At 42.0% G+C, this 19,407-nt stretch overlaps 2 protein-coding genes across 7 annotated transcripts in view; both read left to right on the forward strand.

The window, feature by feature from the left end:
* Positions 1-19,407, forward strand: part of SULF1 (sulfatase 1) — a 187,687-nt gene that overhangs the window by 86,978 nt on the left and 81,302 nt on the right. For 2 of the 6 annotated variants that reach the window (XM_043880390.1, XM_043880392.1), the window contains exons 3-5: positions 16,128-16,225; positions 16,684-16,756; positions 17,061-17,290. In XM_043880390.1, coding sequence (XP_043736325.1) covers positions 17,119-17,290 — 172 coding nt within the window. In that variant the 5' untranslated portion in view covers positions 16,128-16,225; positions 16,684-16,756; positions 17,061-17,118. The remainder of the gene's footprint in view (positions 1-16,127; positions 16,226-16,683; positions 16,757-17,060; positions 17,291-19,407) is intronic. The other 4 variants (XM_043880389.1, XM_043880391.1, XM_043880388.1 and 1 more) reach the window with 2 other exon arrangements.
* On the forward strand, positions 1,271-3,144 carry LOC122679573 (transcriptional adapter 3-like). Its single transcript, XM_043880394.1, is given in 1 exon segment — positions 1,271-3,144. A coding segment is annotated over 1 exon segment (1,299 nt). The 5' UTR covers positions 1,271-1,488; the 3' UTR covers positions 2,788-3,144.

Here is a 19,407-nt window from a genome sequence, read left to right on the forward strand (position 1 = left end):
TCTCAAGGAGTCGGACATGACTGAGCATGCACACACACATTCTGAAACAGATGCCAAATGTGGTAAAGAAGATGTTTTTCTTAGAAGGACAACTTTCTCAAAATCAAGAGAGAAATCAGTGACCTAAATTGGAAGGAAAAATATCTAGTTCTTGGATTAGGATTCTTAGCCTAGACCTTCATCTTTCTTGTCTGGCTTTATGCTCCAATAAAATCGATTAATGGTAAAATAGATATTTAGTGGGTTAACCTGCTGTATAGCGCAGGGAGCTCAGCTTCTTGCTCTGTGATGACCTAAAGGGGTGGGATGGAGGCTCGTGAGGGAGGGGTACACACATATAGCTGAGTCACTTCGTTGTACAGCAAAAAGTAACCACAACATTGTAAAGCAAGTATATTCCAATGGAAAAAAAGTAAAATAATCAAAAGGAATAATAGTGTGTGACATATCATTTATATGAAATTTAAATTTCAGTACTTACAAATAAAGTTTTATCAAACCTGTCAAAAAAACTGATTAATGAATTACTTATGGAAATTTTGAATGATTTCTGAGTTGAATTTAACCCAAACACGAAAGTAGTGGTGTATAAGGAATTTTTCTTGGTGAACTTGAAATGCAATTCCTTTGAGTCATATGGACATTAAATATACTGGCTTCCTATCTGTGTAACTACAGCTTTGTTGGTTCTATTGAGATAATACTTAACCACCCAATGAACCAATTCAAAATTACCCCTTCCACTGCTCTCCCATAATTTACGTCATAAGTTTGTTTATTAACAGGAAAAGATTCAGGAGTTAGATGGAAAAAAATATTCAAATATGTAAAGCATTTAGTATTGAGAAGAATATAGAATTATTTTGTGTGGTTCAGTAAAATGAGCATGATTAAATACCTGAAAGATAGGAGGACAGATTTTTGTTCAAATAAAGGGAAAGATTTTTAATCGTAATTCTACCCCAAACTAAACAGGTGGCCTGATGAGTTCTGTGTTATCCACCAGGGACGTTTTCTATTGGTGCCCTCAGTTCAGTTCAGTCCCTTAGTTGTGTCCGACTCTTTGCGACCCCATGGACTTCAGCACGCCAGGCTTCCCTATCCATCAGCAACTCCCGAAGCCTACTCAAACTCACGTCCATTGAGTCAGTGATGCCATCCAACCATCTCATCATCTGTCATCCCCTTTCCTCCCACCTTCAATATTTCCCAGCATCAAGGTCTTTTCAGATGAGTCAGTTCTTCGCATCAGTTGGCCAAAGTATTGGAGTTTCAGCTTCAGCATCAGTCCTTCCAATGAACACCCAGGACTGATCTCCTTTAGGATGGACTGGTTGGATCTCCTTGCAGTCCAAGGGACTCTCAAGAGTCTTCTCCAGGGCCCCGGGGCCGCTGGAGGCAGCAAGGAGGAGGCACTGAACTGAGCTCTTGACTGGCATCAACTCTAAATCCTCAGAACATCCCAGGGAGGGTCCCCTGTCCTGAGCCATGAGTGAGCTGAAGGACTGCCCCTTGCAGTTCCACGACTTCAAGTCTGTGGACCACCTGAAGGTCTGTCCCCGCTACACAGCGGTGTTGGCGCACCCTGAGGATGACGGCATCGGCATTGAGGAGCTGGACACCCTGCAGCTGGAGCTTGAGACCCTGCTCTCCTCTGCCAGCCGGCGCCTGCGGGTGCTTGAGGCTGAAACCCAGATCCTCACTGACTGGCAGGATAAGAAAGGTGACCGACGATTCCTGAAGCTGGGTCGAGACCATGAGCTTGGAGCTCCCCCCAAACATGGGAAGCCCAAGAAGCAGGAACTGGAAGGGAAGGCGGGACATGGGCCTGGCCCTGGCCCTGGGCAACCCAAATCCAAAAACCTTTAGCCCAAGATCCAGGAATATGAATTCACTGATGACCCAATTGATGTGCCATGTATCGCCAAGAATGACGCCCCCAACAGATTCTGGGCTTCGGTGGAGCCATACTGTGCTGATAGCACCAATGAGGAAGTGCGCACGCTAGAGGAGCTACTGAAACCCCCAGAAGATGAGGCTGAACATTACAAGATTCCGCCCCTGGGGAAGCACTACTCCCAGCGCTGGGCACAGGAGGACGTGCTGGAGGAGCAGAAGGACGGGGCCCGGGCAGCAGCCGTGGCTGACAAGAAGAAAGGCCTCATGGGGCCCCTGACCGAACTGGACACTAAAGATGTGGATGCCCTGCTGAAGAAGTCTGAGGCCCAGCATGAGCAGCCAGAAGACGGGTGTCCCTTTGGTGCCCTGACACAGCGCCTGCTGCAGGCCTTGGTGGAGGAAAATATTTTTTCCCCCATGGAGGACTCTTCTATTCCAGACATGTCTGGGAAAGAATCGGGGGCGGATGGGGCAAGCACCTCTCCCCGCAATCAGAACAAGCCCTTCAGCGTGCCGCATACTAAGTCCTTGGAGAGCCGCATCAAGGAGGAGCTGATCGCCCAGGGCCTGCTGGAATCTGAGGACCGCCCCACAGAGGACTCGGAGGACGAGGTTCTGGCGGAGCTGCGCAACTGGCAGGCTGAGCTGAAGGCGCTCAGTGCCCACAACCGCACCAAGAAGCACCACCTGCTGAGGCTGGGGAAGGAGGAAGTGAGCCGGCAGGAGCTGAGGCAGCGGGTCCGCATGGCAGACAATGAGGTCATGGATGCCTTCCGCAAGATCATGGCTGCCTGGCAGAAGAAACGGACCCCCACTAAGAAGGAGAAAGACCAAGCTTGGAAGACTCTGAAGAAGCGTGAGAGCATCCTGAAGCTGCTGGACAGGTAGCTGTCACCCCTGCTCAGGCCGCCTTCCCCCGGCCTGGGAAGGGGAGGCCCACTTCCTTTGGGCTTCCAGAAGCTTCGGCCTGTGGCTGCCTAGCTAATGTCAAATGGCAGCAGTCTCTAGAGGCTGGGCCCTTCCCTGACATCTTCTGGCCTAACTCTATTCAGCCAGAACATGAGAGGCCCTGCTGGGCTGGCCTGGGGCCCAGTCTCTGCTTGGTCCCCCAAATGAGAGGGGGGCTTCATTTCTGGGTATTCCTCACCCCCTTCCCTCCCCACCCCTTTCACCCTCAAGGACTTCTCCCTTGTGGTTTTGTAAAGTGCAGACTTAAGAATAAAGAGACTGAAACATGGTTTTTTTTAAAAAAAAAAAAGTCTTCTCCAACACCATAGTTCAAAAACATCAATTCTCTGTTGCTCACCTTTCTTTATAGTCCAACTCTCACATCCATACATGACTACTGGAAAAACCATAGCTTTGACTAAATGCTAAAAGCTAAACCATAGCTTTTACTTTGTTGGTAAAGTAATGTCTCTGTGTTTTAATATACTGTCTAGGTTGGTCATAGCTTTTCTTCCAAGGAGCAAGTGTCTTTTAATTTCATGGCTGCAGTCACCATCTGCAGTGATTTTGGAGCCCAAAATAATAAAGTCTCCCACAGTTTCCATTGTTTCCCCATTTATTTGCCATGAAGTGATGGGACTGGATGCCATGATCTTAGTTTTCTAAATGTTGAGTTTTAAGCCAACTTTTTCACTCTCCTCTCACTTTCGTCAAGAGGCTTTTTAGTTCTACTTAACTTTCTGCCATAAGGGTGGTGTCATCTGCATACCTGAGGTTATTGATGTTTCTCCCCACAATCTTGATTCCAGCTTGTGCTTCATCCAGCCCAGCATTTCTCATGATGTACTCTGCATATAAGTTAAATAAGCAGGATGACAATATACAGCCTTGATGCACTCCTTTCCCAATTTGGAACCAGTCTGTTGTTCCATGTCCAGTTCTAACTGTTGCTTCCTGACCTGCATACAGATTTCTCAGGAGGCAGGTCAGGTGGTCCTGTATTCCCATCTCTTTAAGAATTTTCCACAGTTTGTTGTGATCCACACAGTCAAAGAAGTTTTATTCATTAGTTAAAAAATAATCTAGGTGAACTTTAAGATCCCTTGTCATAGTCCATCTGGGCTGCTATAACAGAAACACCATAGATTGGGTGACTTAAATAGCAAACATTGATTTTGTATTGTTCTGAAAGCTGAAAATCCAAGATCAGGGTGCTAGTAGATGGGGTATCTGGTGAGAGTCCACTACCTGGTTCATAGATGACCATCTTCTCAGTGTCCTCATATGGTAGAAGGTGGGGCGGGGAGAGCTCTCTGTGGTCCATTTTATGAGGGCATTAATTCCACTCCTGAGGGTTCCAGCCTCATGACCTAATCACTTTTCTGAAGACTCTGCCTCCTAATACCATCTCACTGGAAGTTAGGATTTCAACATATGAATGCAGTAGGGGACATAAAAATTTACTCTGTAACACCTTCAAACTCAGAGATGCTGTTAATATTAATATACCATATTTTCAAGACTGCCTCCTTCACATTAGCTCTCTAGAGCAAAGGAGGTAACTTCCCTCCTTTCTTATATATAATCAGGTTTGTGAAGCCATGTTCCAATGGGGAACAGCAGATTTTCTGTGTTAGGGTGTTGCTCTCTGCTCATTTTGTGAACCCATTCAGGATCACGTACAACTTTCCTTTTGTCTGAGTTTCAAGGATACAAAGCTGTAGTCAGGAGATCCTGGAATGGAGGGACCAGAAGCATATCAAATCTAATTCTTCGTATTTTTCATCTGCAATTGAAACTAACTACAACCAGCAAGTAGAAAAAGGGTTAGGAAAAACAAACAAACAAAGCTTCCAGAGATTCACCAGGACTGGAAGTCTTGGTAAAAACTTCATAGGCAGCCAGACTTACCCAAAGCCAGTTCTACTAATGATGACAACTCGTGTTTTGAAGCCGCCATGCTGTTTTGAAGTGCCATGCCATGCCACTGCCATGACACATTTTGATAGTGTTTCACCATAGCGAGCCAAAAGAATGGTCTACTAGAGATTCACAACTTTATAAGGAATTTTCTAAACAACCAAAACTCCTCACTCTTTAGAGGTATAAATACATGCTGCACTTAGCTAATCTGCCCATCAGTAAAAGCTGTTTTAGTTTCTCCTCCACTTTTATATGCAAATTTTATATACAAGCCTGATTCAGATAACAGGAGAGCATTCTTCATTTTTTCCTTAATAAGTAAACATCACATACCTTTATATGCATAATGTTTTAGTAAGCCTACAAATATAATTGAAAATCGCTTTCTTCTTGAAGACTCATATTAAAATGAGCCCAACCGTGTTGCATTATAATCTCTGATATCACATCAGGTTTTAATAAGCCTCCTTTTTGTAGCACACATGTGCTTAAGACTTCATGGAAACCAAATCTGGAGAGAAGGGATTACTTTAGATTACTTTGAAATATGCATTGTTTGAAATGGCCTCTGGTGACCAGCTTTCATGAATGGCTGATTTTCCTTGTGGGGCACATCATCTGGTTTAATTATATCAGCTCCTTTGTGTGACAAGTGCTGGTGTTGTGTGTGCTGAGAAATGAAGGTTTAAAACAAAGTAGAGTTGTTAGTGAAAAAATAAATTCTAGAAGTAGAGCAATGTTGAGTGTTTGTAGTATAGAGGTGTAGTAGATGATATTTAGGGACTTGGCCAGCTGCAAACATCTATTTATAAAGATATTCTAGTGACAATAAACATACATTTGCCCCAAGTATCCATAGACATACATCATAATCTGAGCCTTTTCAGGAAAATTATTTTACAGATATGATAATAGTTTAGGGTGATAATACAGCTCTTTTTTCATTCTATAAATTCCTCTGCTTAAAAGTTCATACGGCTTCCCTGGTGATACAATGGATAAGAATCCGCCTGCCAATGTAGGGGATCAGAGTTCAATCCCCAGTCCGGGAAGATTCCACATGCCTTGGAGCAACTAAGCCCATGTGCTGCAACTACTAAAGTCCATGCACAGCAATGAAGACCCAGCACAACCAATAAAAATAAAAAGTAAATAAAATAAAAAAATTTCATAAAGTTCACTTTTTTGTAACAATAGAGTAAAATATGGGTTTTCATTAGCTAAAATATTTCCCAGCTTCTGCTCAGACAAAAAGCTAAGACAGAAGTTGCATTTTAAGTTTCAGGTTACTACAGGCCTTCAATGTAAGCACCGTCATTCGAATCAGTGGTAGTGAATTTATGGTTTTAAAAATGTCATACTGGGTCTCTTCAGGTGCTAATTCACCTGAAGACTGTGGTAAATATCTCCACATCCAAATACTATTTTAAGAGTTAGCAGATGAATTTGATTGGGCAAGAATGCCATAAATCAGATGGATGTCAATAAAAATGGGTAGAAAATTTATCTTTGTTGTATATGCTTTATGTGTGCTTTGGGGTTATAATCAGTAAATTAATTTTCCTAATGAGACCTGCTAGTTATTTGGTTTGTTCTACTGTAATTATATTTTCCATGATTACCAACCTGAATCTCACATGAAACTTAAGTAGAGTTGCTTTTTTTACTTGATAAATGTAGATCTTTGCTTGGTAGTCACTGGAGATAAGTATACAACTGAAGGAATGATGACAATCTGAACAGAATAGGGTATTGAAGGTGATTTTTGTCATATAAAGACTTAGAATGATATATTTAACCTCCCTCCCCAAAACTCAAACCAGCATTTCCCAGTACAACTTGTGAAGGAAGTATTTTTGAAATAATACATGAACTAATCTGAAAGATTGAAGGCTGGAGGAGAAGGCGATGACAGAGGATGAGATGATTGGATGGCATCATCGACTTAATGGACATGAGTTTGAACAACCTCCAGGAGATGGTACAGGGCAGTCCATGGGGTTGCAAAGAGTCAGACACAAGTTAGCAACTGAATGACATCAAAATCTGAATTTTAGGGTTTCTTTTGAAAATGGATCTCTGAGAACTGCAGTTGACTGAAATATGGATGTTTGATTTTCTTCAAAGGCTTTCCTGTAAGGAATACATTGTGGAAGAAAAATTAAAAAGCAGAGCTATTCCCCATACATGCATGTGTGCATGCTAAGTCACTTCAGTCATGTCCAACTCTGTGACCTTATGGACTCCACTAGGCTCCTCTGTCCGTGGGATTCTCCAGGCAGGAATACTGGAGTGGGTTGCATGCCCTCCTCCAGAGGACCTTTCCGACCCAAGGATCGAACCCCTTGTCTCTTATGTCTCCTGGATTGGCAGGCGAGTTCTTTACCTATGGCAGGCGGGTTCTATCACCACTATGAATTGCCCATAGTTCAGTTCAGTTCAGTCGCTCAGTCGTGTCTGACTCTTTGCGACCCCATGAATCGCAGCGCGCCAGGCCTCCCTGTCATCACCAACTCCCGGAGTTTACTCAAACTCATGTCCATCGAGTCGGTGATGCCATCCAGCCATCTCATCCTCTGTCGTCCCCTTCTCCTCCTGCCCCCAATCCCTCCCAGCATCAGGGTCTTCTCCAATGAGTCAACTGTTTGCATGAGGTGGCCCAAGTACTGGAGTTTCAGCTTCAGCATCAGTCCTTCCAATGAACACCCAGGACTGATCTCCTTTAGGATGGACTGGTTGGATCTCCTTGCAGTCCAAGGGACTCTCAAGAGTCTTCTCCAACACCACAGTTCAAAAGCATCAATTTTTCAGTGCTCAGCTTTCTTCACAGTCCAACTCTCACATCCATACATGACCACTGGAAAAACCATAGCCTTGACTAGACAGATCTTTGTTGGCAAAGTAATGTCTCTGCTTTTTAATATGCTATCTAGGTTGGTCATAACTTTCTTTCCAAGGAGTGAGCATCTTTTAACTTCATGGCTGCAGTCACCATCTGCAGTGATTTTGGAGCCCAAAAAAATAAAGTCTGACACTGTTTCCACTATATTCCCCATAACTCATCTCTAAATCTTGAGCTAAGAACTAGAATTTGCTGCCTTTTGAAATGCATATTCATTTTTCACACTGTGTTCCCAGACCTCCTTTTCTGCATCATGACTCCATATGAGGCCAGCAGGGTCCCTTGGAAGGAACTTGTGTCTCCACTCTGCTGTATTTCAATTCAATTCAGTTTAGTCGCTCAGTCGTGTATGACTCTTTGTGACCCCATGGACTGCAGCATGCCAGGCCTCCCTGTCCATCACCAGCTCCCGGAGTTTACTCAAACTTATGTCCATTGAGTTGGTGATGCCATACAACCATCTCATCCTCTGTCATCCCCTTCTCCTCCCGCCTTCAATCTTTCCCAGAATCAGAGTCTTTTCAAATGAGTCAGTTCTTCGCATCAGTTGGCCAAAGTGTTGGAGTTTCAGCTTCAGCATCAGTCCTTCCAATGAATATTCAGTCCTTCCAATGAATATTCCTTTAGGATGGACTAGTTGGATCTCCTTGCAGTCCAAGGGACTCTCAAGAGTCTTCTCCAACACCACAGTTCAAAAGTATCAATTCTTCGGCACTCAGCTGTTGTATTTAAACCCTTAGAAATGTTAAAGAGTGTTATGTTGGTAGTGAGCTTTATCACGTAGAAAATAGGCCAGGTCAAACTCTCTTAACTGTGGCTTAATTTTTAAAGTCGGGTGTTCCTCTTTCTTCACAAAGATGTTAACTACAAGAAAATATTTTGAGAAATGCTTTTGAAATCTAAATATAGCACCTGATTATTTTTTAAATATTTTCTTCAGCTTAAAATGTATCACAAGAATTGTGGAACTTTTGAAATAAATTCATATTGTGCCAAACAGATTAAAACAAAATGTGCCCCCAGAATTCCTGACTTTGTTCAAAGGTGCATTTTTAGGAATGCTCGAACTTTAAAATACAAAGAAGACTATATTTCCTCATTACTTTAATATGTGTCTGTATGTGTGAATATATTTATATGCGTATTTTAACTATGCACATTTGTGTGTGTATCTGTTGGTTTGGCCAAAAAGTTCTTTCCAGTTTTTCCATGGCATCTTTCAGAAAGACCCCAACAAACTTTTTGACGAACCCAAATGGTTAGGGAAAAAAGATAAATACGTAAGATACTGATGAAACGTGATGCTTGTGGTAGAGGGTCGTGCTCAGCACACTTCATCTGTGCCATCAATTTCCTGCCCTCTTGCAGTTGGTTGAGATCATGTGACTAGTTTCAACCAATGAAATATTAGAAGTGATTGGAGTCATTTCTGGGTTGGAGCCATGAAAAGCTCTACCACAAGAATCTCCAGTTTTTTCCTTTCTCTTCTTGGTCCAGCTACGGCAACAATAAGACAACAGTGCCCCCATCAGACTGCATCTATGCACGATCGAGCAGATCAAAGCTCCCTGTCGCTCTTTGTGTGACCGGCAGTATGTGTTAAGTCATTGATGTTTATTTGTTTGTTTGTTTTTCCTTGTTATTGCAGTAAACTATTCCTGCTAACTTCTGCAATACCTTTAAGATACTTCAACACAGTTAAGTATAAGTATATGAAGCCAAAGGCAAATTTAATATAATAAAGCATACAGTTTAAGACATAGCTAAGATGTCTAAGATCACATTTGTGGTTCTTTTTATCAATATGCTTCCTATTGTCAGACCCAAACTGAAGTTTCCAATGTCCCCCTTTTTAAAAGTCAGCAATCTTTTTATTCCCCTTATCTTACAGCTCATGGCCACCATTGAAACTCGTGACTGTTATCAGACCTCTAAGACACTCTGTAGCATCTGCTTCAGAAATAACAGGTCCTTCTGGTTTTGTTTTGTTTTCATAATTTTTAGGTCACTTTGTTTTCCTTTGCTTTGCTAATTTCTATTTGAAAGAAGCTGGGAAAATCTCCATCTTCGATGCTGTGCATTCCCTAAAGTGTTCTTGGTGAGCTCCTTGTTATATAGGTAATTCCTGTCTCTGTCGGATAATGCTTATAAGTACATTTCGTCTTTTTTTAATTTATATTTTATTTTTAATTGTAGGATAATTGCTTTACAATATTGTGATGATTTTTGCCATTTCTGCCATGGTCAACATGAATTGGCCATAGATATACATATGTCCTCTCCCTCTTATACCCCCCCACCTCCCTCATAAGTACATTTCTTGCTATAGCCTCTCCCTTCATTCTTATCACTGCTTATCTCTTTCTATCCTCTTCCTCCATGAGAAGACAAAGAGAAAGCCTAGAAAGCTTAAAAATACTTATTTCTATTTTTATTGTGCAACAGATCATGGGGAAAAATCCAACTTAGACATAAATGAAATAAAAAAGTAGAATCTGTTACTCTGCCTCACCATACCCTGGGGATAATCAACACTAACAATTTTGTGAAAAGATGACTTTTCAAGGTTCCTTCCAATGTCACTATTCACAGTGTTCTGGGGAGAAAGAACAGAAAGGGGGAAAAGGGAAGAAAAGCAAACATTGTTCAAGGAGGATCTCATCATTTAGCCAAGTGTTTCCCCAAAGATGCTCCAGGTCAGAGATGCATAGTTTCCGGCTGTCATTGGTGGCTGGAAGAGATTTATTATTCGAGGGGTATAAAAATGTTACTACACCAGAAGGAAACTGTTGTCTATCTTTGCTTGGAGTTGTAATAAATTAGACCAGTGAACAGGCTTTCTGGGGATTAACAGTAGATGAACTTCGCCAGCTATGGGGTTTTTAAAAGAAGAAATTAGCTCCTTCATAGTTTCACATATATCATAAAGAAGCTAGCACGTCTTGAAGGCTTCTTCTATAGGAAAAAAAAAAAAACGTGATGTATGGGAAACTTGAAAGTCAAAATTAAGGGAAGAGGGCCATGTAAACTGACCCCAGGATATGTGAGAACTCTGTTGATTGGGGGAATCGGGAGGGGCAATTCCACCTTCTTGCTGGTATAGTCCTATTTCACTTCACTCTAATGATAAACTAAGTGTGTTCTGGCTAAATAGGCAGCTTTGAATAATTGCGTGCTGCCGGCCTAATCTCCCCTGCTGCTGTGATTGGTTATGGTGTCCCTTTTTTTCTCTGTCTTCACTCTGGAGTGCTAGAAACAATTCCTTTGCCCCATCCTTAAGAGGTTGATTTCTGTGCTGAGTGGGTTGTTCCGAGCCTCTCTCTCTCATACTTCAGATGTGTGCGCATTCGTTTATAAAGTTTTGTGTTATCCTCAGATTAAAAAAGAAAAAACACAGAATGTCATCACTGAACAGTGATACCAGGCATTTAGAACTTAGTAAAGTTTCAAAGCTTTAAGAGGCAGGGGGGAATGAACTAAGTTTGTGACTAGGGCCAAATCTATAGCCTTAGAGGTAAAAGGCTGGGCTTAACTATATACTGTAGGCCAGTAATTCTCAAACCCTCTGAGCATGAAATCCTTTTATATTATTGAAATTGTGTTTTTATCCCTTTATATTATTAAACTTGTGGGACTTCCCTGGCAGTCCAGTGGTTAAGACTTCATGCTCACAGTGCAAGGGACACAGGTTTGATCCCTGGTCAGGGAACTAGGAGCTTGCATGCCACATAGGCAGCCAAAAAGTAAATTAATTTAAAAAAATAAATCATTTATTAAGCTTGTGTTTATGGGGATTTGGGGCTTCCCTGGTGGCTCAGCTGGTAAAGAATCTGCCTGCAATTCGAGAGACCTGAGTTTGATCCCTGGGTTGGGAAGATTCCCAGGAGAAGAGAACAGCTACCCACTCCAGTATTTTGGCCTGGAGAATCCCATGGACTATATTGTCCATGAGGTTGTAAGAGTCAGACATGACTGAGTGGCTTTCACTTTATGGGGATTTTAGCTATTGATACTTAAAAATTCAAACTGAGAATTTTAAAAAATATTTATTAATTAGAAATATGTGTTAGTATGCTGTAATGTTCTTTATCTTTCTGGCTTACTTCACTCTGTATAAGGGGCTCCAGTTTCATCCATCTCATTAGATAGGTTAAATGATATATTTTATGAAAAATAACTATTTTTCAAGCCAAAGAATATTGGTGATTAAAATAGCATGTTTCACATTTTTGCAAATCTGATATTTATCTGAATAAAAGAGAACTGGATTTTTATATCTGCTTCTGCATTCAATCTGTTGAAATGTATTGCTTTGGGTGAGGTGTGGGAATAAAATTCAACCTCCTATGGGTAAATAGTTGGAAATGGAGAATTATTTCAAAAGCTTTTTCAGATACTTATAGATCTTCTTTGATACTATACCAAAACTTGACAAGTAGTGATTCCTATAGATCAGTTGTCATAAGAAATCTGAAACCACATGAATGAGCTTTTAATACTTTGTTATATTATTAAGATTCAGTGGTCATTTTGCACTTTGAGTGAACATGGGGTTTTTTACTTCTGTATAATTTTGTAACATTGCATTTGGTCATTTCGGAAGTATTGGTTCACTGATTTATACTAATAGTCTAAATGTTGACACATTTCATTTTATATCACAAAATAACATGTGTTAATATCAACATTAATGTCATCAGAAAAGTATTATGTATTGAGAAGCTACCAAGCTTACAGTGGCAGATAAAAGTTTTCCAAAATTTTGCTTTTGACTTGAAAACTAGATTGCTGTCATTAGCAACAAATATGACAAACACTGTCAGTTGCTTTCCTTGAAGTGAGTCTTGGTTCATTCATGACTTGAGAAAATGTCTTCCAAAAATCCAAATTCAAATAATTCTATCAAGTAAAAATAGTGTTTGAGTAGAAACAGAAAGAAGATGGATCCAGTTCACCTTGCAACTTAGTCACACAAGTGGTTTCCCTTCACAAGCCTCACACCTTCATACACAGCAGAAGGTTTTATGTGTCCCTTTTCTCTGATAAAACAGAAAATGTAAAAGAAAAGACATGTATTTGAGCAACAGGGACATGCTCAGTTGCTCAGTCGTGTCCAACTCTTTGAGACCCCGTGGACTACAACCTGCCAGGCTCCTCTGTCCATGGGATTCTCCAGGCAAGAATACTGGAGTGGGTCGCCATTCCCTTCTCCAGAGGATCTTACCCACCCAGGATCGAATGCACGTCTCCTGCATTGGCAGGCAGATTCTTTACCACTGAGCGACCTGGGAGGCCTATGTGTATTCGATACTCAGGGCTTAATCAAATTAATCATTTTACTGCTTCATCTTGAGTGAAATTGGCTTTTTAAAAAACTATATGTGGTGCTCCCTGCATTTGTACTAAAGCAGTTGTATCAACCATTGCTCTTAGACCATCAGTGCAAATGTCAACAAAGTAAAAAGGAGAGATGAAGTGTTGGCGTTCTTATCAAAATACCTCTGGTCTGGGACATCCCTGGTGGCCCAGTGGTTGAGAATCCACCTTCCAATGAAGGGGATGTGGGTCCCATCCCTGCTCAAGAAACTAAGATCCCCCATGACAGGGATTGCTGATCTCACTATGGCAAATGGAGAGCCCAGGCTCTGCAACAAGAGAAGCCTACACACTGCAACTAGAGAAGCCCCCATGTGCCTCAGTGAAGACCCAGCACAGCCAAAAATAATAATTAAAAATAAACATAAGATAAAGACCCAGTCTTACTGAAAAAAAAAATAGTTCTAGACTTTTGGATTTCATCTGTGAGGATCTCAGGGTCCCCCAAAGCCCAGATTACACCTTGACAACCAGGGCTGTGGACAAGCATATTACCACCATCCCTTTACCTCCACCCCAGCTGTCTAGACAAAGGGGAGCTTTGTTGAAGACAGAGACCCCCTTAAACCCATGAGGGCAATGAGGGCTTTGTTTTAGTGTGGGGCTTTGCTAGATAAGCATATGTGAACCAAGCTTGCTATCCAGTTGGCTTGAAGGCTTCCCAGTCTTTTCTCTCTTTTTTATGTGACTTGAAACTTTTAATGTCACATTTATAGTTGGCTTGACTGCCCCAAACAAAGGGCTGCAAACTTTCCACATCAATTGGGCATAGTGACAGTTGGTGTTTTCATTTTAGATCCTAAAGAAAAAGCAGCTTGTGTTCTGGTCCCGCTTCATGAATACAGCACCGTTCCTCAAGTTCACTTTCCATGTGTGAGAAAAACCTCTTTTGACATTTCTCCCATTTTCAACAATCTCTCAAGACAAATTGTTAGTCTCTAAGGACACTTGTCGTCCGCCACCAAGTATCCAGTTCAAACATTGCATCCTTGTCTCCTTTGTCAAGGTCTGCACTTTGTCTGTCAGGTTTTTTTTTCCCTTCTTCTTCTTCTTCACTTTTTTCCTTCTGGAGGTAGAAACCAGGCAGTGAGAGGGTGACGGGTTCTAAAAGGTCATTTTTGAATGAAGAATTGTCTGTGTGCACTTTTTTTTTCCCAGAGTGCCGTGTTTTGTGGGTTTTAGTCAAGGGAGCGCTCCTGCTGAACAGACTTGTCTGAAAGTTCCATTTTCTTTACCACTCAGCTTCTCGGCTTTTACATATGAATCCCCTGAATCAATAATAAACTGTGGCAGAAAAAAAAAAGAAAAACAAAAAATGTAGGTCTCTTTCGCACCTTTTAATTCTCCAGAAAGGCAGGGCAAGTAAAGCTCACATCTTCTCTGCTGTCTCTTTTCTTTATTAGGAAATGATTTTCAATGTAGTTTATGCAGGGTGCCATTAAGGCTAATTTTCTTTTTCCTAAAAGAGGAAGTTAAGTAAATAAGATAAAGAAAAAAATAACCCAGAACATGGATTGGGTTCCAAGGAATGTTATCAGCATCTTAATTGTCAAGAATTTTCAGTTGCGTGTGTGACTGATTATTTAAACCAAGCACTGCGCACACTCGATACAGTGTGAGTCTGGCTGTACTTTTTGGGTCTCCGTTGTCTGCAGATGTTGGTTTAAATGATCGGTGATGCAAGAAACCCTGTTGACCACCTCTTCATACATGGCTTTGAGTGGTGGGCAAAGTTCTATTACTTCAAGAACCAACCCTCTAAGAAATTTCTGTATTTAACTCTTTAGACTGACGCATGCTCCATGGGAGACAGCCATTGTTTCATTCACTTCTTTCACTTTCCTGTCCCTTCGTGCTCCTATCGGTTTTCTCATGATTTGAACCAAATGCCCAGAAACCCACCAGTCAGGGCAGAACAATTGCGTGCTTTCAGTGTTCAGCAGGCACCGCAATCACTGAAATAACCCCAAGTTATTACCAAACAGAAAACAAAAAAAAGACCCACATGCCAAACTGTGCGTATTGACTTTCTCAAGCCACGGGATCAATCGGAGGTGGTTAGCTGGTTGCTCTGCAGATAATGTGGTCAGGACTGCCTTGCTGCAGACACTGGATTTTTGTTTGAAAGCCTACTTCTTATTGAGTCTTTCTCTCTCTCTCTCTCCCCACCTCTCTCCTTCCCTCCCAAGGAATAATTACAGGCTGCAGAGTCAAAAGCATTAGAACTGTTTACAAAACAGCTCATAAAGTTTAAAATAATGGGGGCGTGTGTGTTTGTGTAAAACACAATAATGTGTATGGCAGGGGGAAACAGTATACCCTTCTTTCTTCTGTCACTGGCCCGTGTCACCCTGCAGAATTTAAGACATGGAAGTGAACAACGGAGTTCCATTTCTTCTGGTTCCTCACACTTATTCATGATTAGTATTTATCTGATGACAGTTGATTGTTGAGGATCAAAATACAGACCCTCAGAAGTGTGGGGAGAGAGTGGATGCTGGAACCAGCTGCTATCTAATTAATTTTAGGGCAGTTGAAATTCCCATACAGATGCTCCCTCATGACATTCAAGAGAAAGATGCAGTTTTTGTTTTTTTTAATGAGCCCTTTGCTATCTTTCAGAAGTCCTAAAGAACAGCATCCATCAGGTTAGTGTTCTAAAGTGAAAGGGGCATTTTCCCAACCCTTTCTGAAGTCTCCTCCTGTGCAGACTTACAAAGATTTTGCAACGCTCCCCTCCAGATTTTATTTATTATTTTTTTAAGGTGAAAGAGTCACCTCCAGCCTCAGAGCCCATCAATCATTTTGCTTTGCAGGTTGAGATCTGCTGCGGCAAAGCCAAACCTCGGTGCTGGCGGCGCTGCACCGGGTCTGGACAGTAGTGAGGCTGGTGCTGACAGTCAGAGGAGGGCTCTGTCCCCTTCGGCACTGATGCTCCGGGGATGCGGGCTGGACCGAGGGACAAGCCCAGCCCGGAGGAAGCACCTCTTCCCCTGGTGATTGATGGAGGACAGTTAGGAGCTTTTCGGAGGCTGGGAAAGGTTGCCCTCCCAGCCACTTACTCTGAGGTCTTTGTCAGCAGAAAGAACTCTCCTGGGTAGTGAGTGACATCATGCAGATGACAAATGACAGCTTTGCGTTTCGTTCTGCTTGATGAGAACTCAGTATCGCGTGCAGGTGAGTTAACGCTTCCCAGAGGCAAACACTCCAGGGCACTGGGGTTTCACGGGCACTGCTGGCTCTTCCTCATCAGTCGTTCATTTTCTTTGGGGATGTTTAAAGTATTAATGCTATTAAAACATGAGCAGGGATGATACCCAGATCACTGTGTTTATGATTATGCAATGAAGATATTATTCAAGTCATGTGTTAAGCAGTTCTGAATGTTGTTTCCTTCTGTTTCTTCCTTTTGGAGTACAGATTTTAAATTATATATGTATATATTATTATATACATTGTATATTATATTTACACATAAATATTAATATAAATACTATAAAATATATAGTGAATAAATAATGTATATACACACACATATATATATATTTATGTTGTTTCAAGAGACTGTTTCAGACCAAAAATCTATCAGAATCTCTGATTGACATTTCCTTTGTATTTTTTTCTCCGCATTCCAGAACCCCCTCTGCAGATGTCCTGAACATTTCTGACTACAGCAATTGATTCTTCAACTGAGATACCTAATTCCAGGTATTAGCTCTTGTCAGAAAGCTTTTACATCCAAGCTCTGTGCTGGAAATTCTATTTTGGCGATGAATTTTGAAATTGGGAAACTTGGAATGAGAATAAAGGACAAAAGTGAATTTGCAAAATAATCAAGCGCTTAAAAAAAAAAAAAAAACCCTACGCTGGGAGGGTTTGCTGCTTCTGACTCACGGGCAGCCCTTTCTCTGCCAGTTTATGTGCCAGTTCTCACTGAGTTGTAGTCCTTTTTTTGCAACCGTGTTCAGGGTTTGGATTTCATTTTCGTCTCTCCCTTTCTCTGACTGCCCAGACCTGCAGGAATCAGTAGACAGACATTTTCTCAGTTTTGCGACATTGGAGCAAGCACAATGAAGTATTCTTGCTATACTCTGGTTTTGGCTGTCCTGGGCACGCAGCTGCTGGGGAGCCTCAGTTCCAGCATCAGGTCCCCAAGATTCAGAGGACGGATACAGCAGGAGCGAAAAAACATACGACCCAACATCATTCTTGTGCTCACCGATGATCAAGACGTGGAGCTGGGTGAGACACTGGCTTTTTCACTTGTTCGTCCCTTTTGCTCAAATGATTGACTGACCTCCTGATATACTTGCATTGATGGTAAAGCATCTGGTTTGTGTTTCGACATGACTTTTTTGGTCTTAAGTTTTTGAAGCAATGTCGGGGAGGGGTACGAGAATGGGGGTGGTGAGAGGAAACACAAAACTATAAAAGTCAAGGATTGGATTGTGCACCTTGGAAACTCCTGGTCAAGAGCATTTTAAAATATTTGGGCAAAGTTGTTTCAAAGAACATGAGAGTATGACTGTAATTCCCTGCAGTGCGTATGAACAAAGGTAGATACACAAGGAATTTCCAATTGTCATTATTATTAAGGTAAAGCCTTTATTCACGGCTTGTAATTTTTAGGAAGTTAAAAGTGACAGCATGCTGCATATCTTCTTCTGTTGCAGATCACTGCTACCCACCTTAGACAGGATGCTTTTCAGAAGAATTCACTCACCTGGGTTAATTCTGGAGTGCTTGGAAAGCCTGCCAACATCCAGTGTTTCAGCTTAGCTTCTAAATCTCCTGGTTGGGTTTCTCACCCTTTCATCTTCTTTCATGGCCCAGCCCTATGGTCTTGCCCATAAGCTTAGGATCAAGTCCTTCTGTGGCACCTGAGACAGATGAAAAGTTTGCCCTTACAAGTTGTCACCAGCGCTGCTTTCCATTCCTGACCCAGATTCCTTGCTCTCAAGCTATCACACTGAACTTGACCATCTCTAGTCTTGCGCTTCATGCTGGCAGAATACCTTGGGCTTCTCTCCAGAGCTCCTCTGGCTAGGTTCCTTGAGGATTAAACCCCTGTAGGCTGGAAGTTGATCCACAGGGATGGACACCTTGTTTTCCAGTTTGAAACCAAACTATGGAATCTCAACAAAGTTAACTCTTTGGCTTCAGCTAGAAACAAAAGCACTGAAAGCCCCGTGGAGGTAATAATTGTTGGAGGTGATTTGCAGTCTGTTGTCTCTCACTTAATTGTTTAAGGCAACATGTCAAAATGAAAAATCTTGAAAGTGTGACTTTAGTGTGTATGTGGCTGGTGGTTTAAGTTTTCATTCACCTATAGCACAAGTAAAGTAAAGACATTTGAATTCACCTTCCTTAACATCTCTCATACCCATCCCTTTCACTGAAGCCATTCTCTGCTTTCCTAGTTTTTCCTAACTGGTTGATCTCCTGACAGTACCTGTCCCTTCTAGTCTTGGCCCCTCTTGGCCTAGTCTTCATTTCATGCAAGTATCTGATTGGGTCTCTGCTGCTAAAACCCTCCAAGATATTCCTTGCCAAGAGGATTAAACCCCTCCTCTCTCCAGGCTGATGAGCTCTGGGCATCTGCCCCCTACCTATCTCACTAAGACTATTTTCCTTTCCCCCAATTTTGCTCTGTGCTTCATGGAAACAACTAGTTGTTTGAAACTGTCTCATGGTTTCGTCTCCCTCACCTATATTTCGTGCCTTTACACATCTCATCCCCTCTGCTCTTTCCACCTTTCTCCACCTAGAGAAACCCTACCTATTTTTCATGACCCAGTTCAGTGCCTTGCCCTCAGGGATCCTCCTTCACCAAAAGCATCTGTCCTCCAGCACGGTGGATAGAATTTTGTACCACCTTGGACCTGCCTCCAGCAGGACCCTTAATCCACCATGTGCTTCCATACCTGTCTCTTCCACTTGATTGAGAGCATCTAGAGGATAGGGTGTGTGTGTGTGTGTGTGTGCATGTTAATCACTCAGTCGTGTCCGACTCTTTGTGACCCGTGGACTGTAGCCCACCAGGTTCCTCTATTCATGAAATTCTATAGACAAGAATACTGGAATGGGTTGCCACTCCTTCTCCAGGGGATCTTCCCAACCCAGGGTTCAAACTCACATATTCTACCACTTCCTGCATTGGCAGGAGGATTCTTTATTACTGAACCACCAGAGAAGCCAAATATTTATTAAGTAATTACTAAATACTGTCTTCTAGTGGAAGCACATGAATATAATGGTGAAGAGTTGGTGGCCAACTGTTTCCTAATGTTTGTCTTTACTTCTTTCCTTGACTTTCCTCCCAGACACCAGGCTCAGCATTCACTCATTTAATTTTCACA

Source organism: Cervus elaphus, chromosome 21, assembly GCF_910594005.1.
Source record: "Cervus elaphus chromosome 21, mCerEla1.1, whole genome shotgun sequence".
Classification (NCBI taxonomy): Eukaryota; Metazoa; Chordata; class Mammalia; order Artiodactyla; family Cervidae; genus Cervus; species Cervus elaphus.